The following is an 8056-nucleotide window of genomic DNA, read 5'->3' on the forward strand; positions in this document are numbered from 1 at the left end:
TCACAAGGCAACCACAGACCATTTACTCAGAAAGGCACGGCCAGGACCACCACCGTGAACAGGCACCGGTGGCGCCCCCTGGTGGGGATGGCCTTTGAGGCTGGGGCTGCCCTGTCCAAGAGTTCATCTCCTTCCTTGCCTTTCAAGATGTGAGGAGCCAAGAAACAGGTGTGGGACGCCCTGTCTTAGGAGCCCCTTCTTCCTGGTGCCATCATGTCTTGACCAGTGCAACAGGGTTAGCTTTAAGGAACATGTTCAGCAGAAGCCAGTGCACCCCAGGAAGCCTGGAGGGCTGCATTCCATCAGGTTTCCACAATTCATTGGAGTTCCCTCTGCTCTGCAACTGATCAACAGGGTCCTTTCTACCTCTGGCACTGCTATGTAACGCTGAGAATAGCACAGGTGATATTTTGTCATGTTTCTGGGGATCAGAATTAGAAAGATTTTTGAACATCTTCATGGGGAATGAGACAGTTTTGTTAATCCTGCCTTTCCAGCTAGTCTGTACATCGTTGCCTCCTGTCCAAAGTTCTCCACACTTATTAGGCATTAAGCTGTTCATTGTCAATAAATTGTCACTAGCTCAGCAGACCAATGAGACACCAAAATCATACTTACCAGATGTAACTGGACTTTGCCTTCAAAAAGCGCGGCAGCATAATCAGAATGAAGGCAAACGCTGGCTACTGTCCCCAGATACTCCACATCTTTCAATTTTCTAACAGCTGTACCAATTTAAAAAAGTATACATTGATATATACATAAAATTATCTCACAAACATCTACAAATGAATTTTACTTATGTTTAAAGATTTATTTATTTATGTATACAGAACTGGGGTAAAGACCAGAGGTGAAGAATGGTAATAGCAGACAGAGTGGGGAGCAGAACAGGCAGATCAACAAAGTACACTGCTGAGGGGAGCAGGAGAGGTCTGCTGCACCATGAGGGTCAGCTCCCTGTCCGGGGATCAAACTTGCACTGGAGAGGCTGCAGCTAGCTTCATAGTGCTGCACTTAACCTGGTGTGTCACCTGGGGGGGTTGGGGGGGAAGCTACAAATGATTTTTAAATGCCTGCCTTTGCAAGGTTAGTCTGAACCTAAGACTTATTTTAGCCACTCTAAAGAAAATTCTAGATCATCAATTTGCCATCAGCAACTAATAGTTCACATAAAACAAAGTAATTGAAAACAAAGGATTCTCAGGTGTGGTCTAGGAGGGAAAACTTATCAGTGGAGGAGAGGACGGAGAGGGTCCAGAGGAGAGAGAGCTCAGATGCTGAAGGTCCTTACTCAAAGAATAAAAGCAGTGGGCTCGCCACTCATCCAGCTCCTACTACTCTGACAAGTGCTTAGTATGGAAAAGTAGAGCGCACACTTCAGGTCATGTCATTTTCCTTATCACCCCATAAATAGCAGAAAGAAAACTCATTCTCCAGGTGGATAAACTGAAACTCTGAGAATGTGTAAATAGTCACCTCACTAACAGAGGCAGAGGGAGATTTGAGTCCAGGGTTTCTCTAACTGTAAAGTTCATATTCTGCTCACTGGTCCACGCTGTCTTTACCACAGAGGCTAAGAATAAAATGTCACCCAAAATTTTTTGAGACTGACAAAACCTTGTAGGTTAAGATAGATCTCTGATGAAGAAAAGCAGTGAAAGACTTGGCCTTAGAGAAACGTTCTATCCTTCCTAATAATGAGATATTTGGGCCCTCCCTGGTGGTGCAACAGGTTATAAAGCACAGCACTATGAAGCTGCCTGCAGCCACTGATGCACTAATTCAACCCCTGGTCAGGGAGGTGACCCACAGGGCGCAGCAGACCTCTCCTGACCCACCCCTGCTCCCCTCAGCAGTGTATTTCAGTAGATCCACCTGTTCTGTTCCCCACTCTGTCTCTGGGGCATCATGTCACCCAACCCCTAGTATCTCTGGCCTGTACCCCAGTTCTTATATGCATAAAAAAAAAACAATAGAATACGAGACACTATATGTGACATGAGGAACCTCTGGCTTCCACTTGCCATTCTCTCCAAGGACATAGAACCAAGCTCGGTTATTCATGCCCACAGCCAGATGATAGAGTCCCACAGCTATGAAGTTGGGTTCCACATCCACAGACACTGAGATTGGTAGCTCCTATGAAACAGAACAGTGGCAGCAGTAAACCAACTGCTAAACTGTGAGTGACGACATGAAATTTAAAAACCAGAGTTCCCATACTTCTTCAATGGTGTTGGCTACGGTGACCTCAAGAAGGGAGGTGAGGTATGCAGTCCTGGTGCCACAGGCATCCCCCAGGATGGGGAGCTTGGTCAGGAAAATATGCAGAGAGCCCCTCGGGGTGGACAAGGCCAGCAGCTGGCCATCATCTGTCCAGGACAAGGAGCCCAACCCTGAAAGAAGGAATGAAACAAGATAAGTGGAAAAAAATACACTTAACAGCAGACGGGCAAGGATTTTCACTTTAGCGGCCAGAGGCATGACATCTTGCAAATGTCTTAATATTTTTTAACACAGTATTTAGACTAGGAAACCCACCACGGACTTCAGCATATGAACACGGGTACTATTCACTCACTAGGGGTTCAGAGAGAAAGTACCTGTGATTTCAGATTTTACAGTTGGAATTGGGATAAAATTCACTATTAATCTTTGACTCAATGTGGACTTATATCCTTGTAGCCAAGGTGTAGAGCTCAACAATTACTAAAATAAGTAAGCAATCTTGGGGAATGCTAGTTCCCTAAATAGTGCAATGAATGCAAATCACACAGTAAACATTAATCTAAATTAGAATAAAATGTCAATCTGCTTTAGAAAAACCAATACCTTTATTTTCATCATCCAGGTTGATTATGGCATAAATGTCTTTTAATTCTGACAATTCATGGATTTTAATGCTGAAAAGGAAATACATATATGTGTAAGAGGAGCATTACTTAAAATTGTTTTGTCCACATTTATAAGTAATGAAACAGGTATGGTCTCCAAAAAAAACCAAGGAGCTGCTTGGTTGAGGTAAGAAAATATTAGAATGTCTATTAAATTATTCTTTGTCTTTTAAATTTTCCTGTGGTAGGATGAAGGGAGGGCTTTGCCCAGCTTGATTCTCTGATCTACAGCTCGGGAACAGGAGGTTTAAGTTGACTTGAAAAAAGAATGAACAGAAAAAGTCTCCCGGGCAGGTTTCCCCCAGCAAAGGTCTCCCGCTACAGCCACCGCTCAGGGCAGTGCATTCACCACCTCCCACCCGACAAAGAGGTACTGGCTTCCCCCACGATCCAAAAGGAGAATGTTCCAATTTGATGATTTGGTATTTTGAGTTTGGGGACATAATTATTTATGAAAAGAAAAATTTGAGCTTCTAGACCCCCCAAATAACCTGCTACATAGTTTCAAACAGACCACACTGCTCCCAGGCAGCGGGGAGACCTGCGATGGAATGCGGGCGGGAAGCCAGGGCAGAAGAGATGCGATGGCCACCCGCTGTCTTTCCTCTGTTCCCTTCGTCCCTCCCTCTTACACATTTCCCCTCGCTGTGGGCACTGCCTTTTCACTGTAGGTTCACAGACCGCTGTCAGAAACAATGGATTTTGCTTCCTTTGCCTTTCCCCAATAGTAACATCTTGAAAAACTAGCGTCTAACATCCTAATCTGATACTGACCTTGACACAATCTGAGTCGTAGGCAGGTGCGCCCGTTTTACTCGTATGCACGATGTCTGCATGGGCGTGCATCTGTGTAGTTCTATGGCATTTTCTCATGCGTGAGAGTCCGGAGACCCACAACCGTGATCGACACAGAAACATACTTACCGCCCTCCCTCCTCCGCAGCCTGCCCCAACCCCTACCCACTGGCGCCTAGATCTCCTCTTTATTTCTACAGCGTTATGGTTTCAAGCACGTTCTATAAATGCATTCATACCGTATGTAGCCTCTGGAACATTTTTTCCCACTGAGTACAATTCTCTGGAGATTCATCCAGTTGTGCGCACCTCTATAATTTGTTTCTTAGCATTGCTGAGCCTAAGTCCACGATACGGATGTGCCAGCTTAACCATTCAACCGCTTAAAGGACATCTGGGTCGTTTCTACTACAAATAAAGCTGCTATAAACACTCATCCTTCGGTTTTTGTCCGAATCCAAGTTTCCCTTTCCTTGGGGAAGATGACCAGGAGCACAGCAGGGCAACAGGGCACTTGCTTGTCTAATTTAAGCAACTGCCCAATTGCCCTTCAGAGCAGCGGCAGTCTTTCTACCTACGACAATGTCTGAGGGCTCCTCACTGTCAACAGCGCTTACAGTCCTGACAGATGCTGGTGATGCTCATTTTTTAAGCATTTATTTTTGTCTAGAAGAACTGGGGTGTAGGTCAGAGGTTGGAGAGGGAGAGGGCTCACCAGAGACACAGTGGAGAGCAGAACAGGTGGACTGACTGAAACACAGTGCTGAGGGGGGCAGCGGGCGAGACAGGAGAGGTCTGCTGTGCCGGGGGGTCAGCTCCCTGACTGCCTTGGAGATAGTCTGATGCTTACCCCTAAGCCTCATTGTGGTTTTAACTTACATTTAATACCTTCAACGTAAGGTGTCTCTTAAGTAATGAACATCTCTGCAGTGCTCATCTCCCATCTGCACATCCTCTGCTCACATCTGTGCCTCTGGCCTTGTACTTCCCACAACAGGGCATGCACCTGCCATCGGGCACCAAGGACACAGCAAAATAGGCAACTGGGGTCTGCACCACTCTTTGGGGGTCTCAATGCTAACAGGAGAGGAAGGGTGCCCCCCATCAGATTTTGTGTGCCTGTGGGTGCCCACTGCCATGTGAGGTGGCACATTGGCTGGGGCATGAGAGCCGGGGTGGGGGGCGGTAAAGAAAGTTGGGAAACCTCCCCAAGGCTAAGAGCTAGTAATTCTCTCCCGTGACTGGGCCAGAGCTAGAGGGCTCCCCGTGGGCTCTCTGTTCTGGTGCCTGCAGGTGACTTCAGGCTGCCTGGAGCACCGGCTGGGGGAGTCTGAAGGCAAATGAGAGACTCGCCACTGGTTCAGGGACACTTCAAGCTGCTCTTCTCCAGTCTGCCTGCTGCTATTTACTGTTCAGAGTCCTGAAGTAGTTGCTCTATGATCCTGCCCAGATTTGTAGCTGCAGTCAGTGTGGGAGACAGGCTGGGGTGTGTTTACTTCATGCCGCCCTGACATGCCCGTTTTCTTTTCAGGATTGATTTTTCAAGCATAGGGCCCTCCCTGGCGGTGCAACGGGTTGAAGCGCAGTACTGGGAAGCTGGCCACAGCACTTCAGCACGAGTTTGATCCCCAGCCAGGGAGCTGACCCACATGGCGCGGCAGACCTCTCCTGACCCGCCTGCTGCTCCCCTCAGCAGTGCATTTCAGTAGATCTGCCTGTTCTCCTCTCCACTCTGGTGAATCCTCTCATCCCCACACCTCTGGCCTGTACCCCAGTTCTGTATGCATAAATATTTTAAAAGTTTTTTTCAAGCATACTTTTATTTTAGGTTTTGTATTTAGTACATATTTGGTATTTTAGGCTTTGCCCTCAGTACTTAACGGTAAAGCAGTCAGCCAATTTCAATCGCAAACATGTTCTAAGTGAAGGAAAGCGAGGACAGAGCTACATTAACTGCCAGCATGCCGTGGTCTCCTCTGGCTGCCCCTTCCACAGCCTTCCTGGGAACCTGCACCCGACTCACCATTGATCACCACATGTCGCCACCTTGTTAAGGGCCAGTGACACCGCGACCCCGGTTAGGCTGTCTCTGTGGTCTCGAGTCTGAAATGTCTCCTCTCCAATTTCTTGCGAGTGAACAGAAACGACCACAATCATCCCACGGGAAAAGCCAACCATGAGATAGCCATCACCACACCTACAGAGACAGAGGCCACGGTAAAGAGAGACTGATGAAAGCTGAAACATGTAACATACACCCATGTCACTTTAAACAAGGGTGGGGCATGAACTCTCAGTGGCAACACAATAAATACGCAAGTGCCTTAAAACAAAGGAGCTGGAGGATATAATTTATCAAGGGCCTCATTGCCCGAAAATATGCCAGGCCGTCTCACATACTAAATAAGATCAAAATACATAAATCAAAAGTTATGTATAGACAGAAAAATGCAGAGAAATTCACTACAAGTGTTCGGGGAGGTGCAGGCCAGCCTGCGGGAATAAGCTTTCCATCCGCACCAAGTGTAGCCGACGATGCTGCCGTAGCCCTGCTGAAACTCCAGGTCCACTGGGTTTTCTGGGTCGCTCAGATTAAGAAGAAACAAAGCTTTCTTGCCAATCACAACACTTATCTGCCAGAAGAGATTATGAATTTTAGCATTCATGAAAAGATGGATAAGTAAATCTAAACAGCCTCAATCTGACTTTTGAAAACAAAGAGCCAAATTTACAAGTGTCACCTGTCATAGCTGGGAGATGAACAGTGCCACTAATTAAAGAAACCACATTTGCATTTATGGTCATGGTGAGGCTCTGATAGATCCTTTAGAGGATAGGAAAATAGGTGGGCGCAACATTGTGAAAGTCTCCCCACCTGCCCTCAGATACTGTGCAGCATGGGGAAAGTCCGTCTGACAAAGTTCCACGGAACTGAACTTATACTTGGACTCGGAGTCTCCCGTCGTGAGAAGCCATTCCGAGGCTGAGCCACGTGGCGTCAGGGGCTCATGCCAGCGTGGGTCCTCGGTTTGCCCCTTATATCAACATTTCCCATCACTCGCAGGGCCGTGTGGTGTCTCCCCTCGGTGACTCCCACAAGCCACTGCTTCCCTGCGAGTCTCGGGGAGAGGATCATTGTGTCGGGAAGAGAAGGGAGGCATCACTCGTGCGGAGTGACTCAGTGATGGGCATGACCAGTGGCCCTGATGCCAGTGTTCAGTATCACCTGTATAGCTTTTTAAGAAATAAACAAACATGACTTCATTCAATACATTCATATGTTTGTGACAATCATCTTGACTGCAGAATGTTACACTTGTGGCAGGAGAACATCTCTGAGGTGTTAAGAACTAAAATTTCCAGAGTTCTAGTCATTATCTTTGATAGAGTAAAAAAAAAAAAACAGACACAAAAAAAAACGCACATCTATAAAAAGCCCCCCCACCCCCCACTGTTTTCGCTGCCATGAAATGAGAAGAGCCAGGCCAGGCCAGCCGTGACAGGAGCTTCTCAGCCGGGGACTGGGCTGCCGGCCGCAGCAGCACATGGCAGGCCTGAGAAGCGAGGGCTTCCGTGGCCCTGTGAAGTGACAGGCGGTAACTTATTTATCAACAGACTCTGAGCCGTCCTAGGAAAAGGAAAACAGTATGTTCTGCAAGCACACCATTCACACTCTGGGCATGGATTTGACTTAAAATTCCTACTATGCTATCGGCAGCGGAGGGTCGGTCCTCAGTCTTTGTCATAAAGAACTGCAGGTCGCTGGGTTCCGACCTCACTGATGTCTGTGAAAGTAAGAAAAGGGTCACCGTGAATAAAACAGGCAGATTCATCCTGAATGTTAATAAAGCAAGTGATTTGCTCTTATTCCATTTCTATTACATGCTGAAAATCCCAAGACACTGAGAAATTCAGGATGAAACAGAACCTGTATCTTGTTAAATGGATAGATGACCTTGGGAGAAGGTATGGGAAATTTCCAGGGACCACAGCGGAGTTCAAACACCACCACAATGTATGCAGGAATGGATGCTGCCGTGACCAGAGCAGCTGGGAAAGAGAATGAAATAACCCATCTGACTTAGGTAAACCTCTCGATCAGAAAAAAGCAGGATAAGTTCAAGTAAAGAGTTTCCCTTCTATGCTCATGATGATCTGAGGCTAGTATTTATATTTTGAGTGGCCTAAAATGTTCTGATGTGTTTGTTAAAAACAAATTGAAAGCTTCTTCCCAGGCTGCAAAAAATTTCCAGAAATGAGCCCTGTTAAAAATGAGCTCGGCCCTCCCTGGTGGCGCAGCGGGTTAAAGCACTGCACTGAGAAGCTAAAGCCACTTCCGCATGAGTTCGATTCCCGCCTGCCCC

General features: G+C 46.9%; 1 protein-coding gene across 1 annotated transcript in view; it reads right to left on the reverse strand.

Annotated features, from left to right (window-relative positions):
- The window catches only part of WDR19 (WD repeat domain 19), a 51908-nt gene that overhangs the window by 28264 nt on the left and 15588 nt on the right, over window positions 1-8056 (reverse strand). The window contains exons 7-13 of the mRNA XM_004681489.2: window positions 7397-7477; window positions 6213-6325; window positions 5716-5889; window positions 2836-2906; window positions 2227-2399; window positions 2028-2142; window positions 619-725 (exon numbers count right to left, since the gene is read on the reverse strand). Of these exons, the coding sequence (XP_004681546.2) occupies window positions 619-725; window positions 2028-2142; window positions 2227-2399; window positions 2836-2906; window positions 5716-5889; window positions 6213-6325; window positions 7397-7477 (834 nt within the window). The remainder of the gene's footprint in view (window positions 1-618; window positions 726-2027; window positions 2143-2226; window positions 2400-2835; window positions 2907-5715; window positions 5890-6212; window positions 6326-7396; window positions 7478-8056) is intronic.

The sequence above is a fragment of the Condylura cristata genome, unplaced genomic scaffold (assembly GCF_000260355.1).
Source record: "Condylura cristata isolate star-nosed mole 26May11 unplaced genomic scaffold, ConCri1.0 scaffold00012, whole genome shotgun sequence".
NCBI classification, from domain to species: Eukaryota; Metazoa; Chordata; class Mammalia; order Eulipotyphla; family Talpidae; genus Condylura; species Condylura cristata.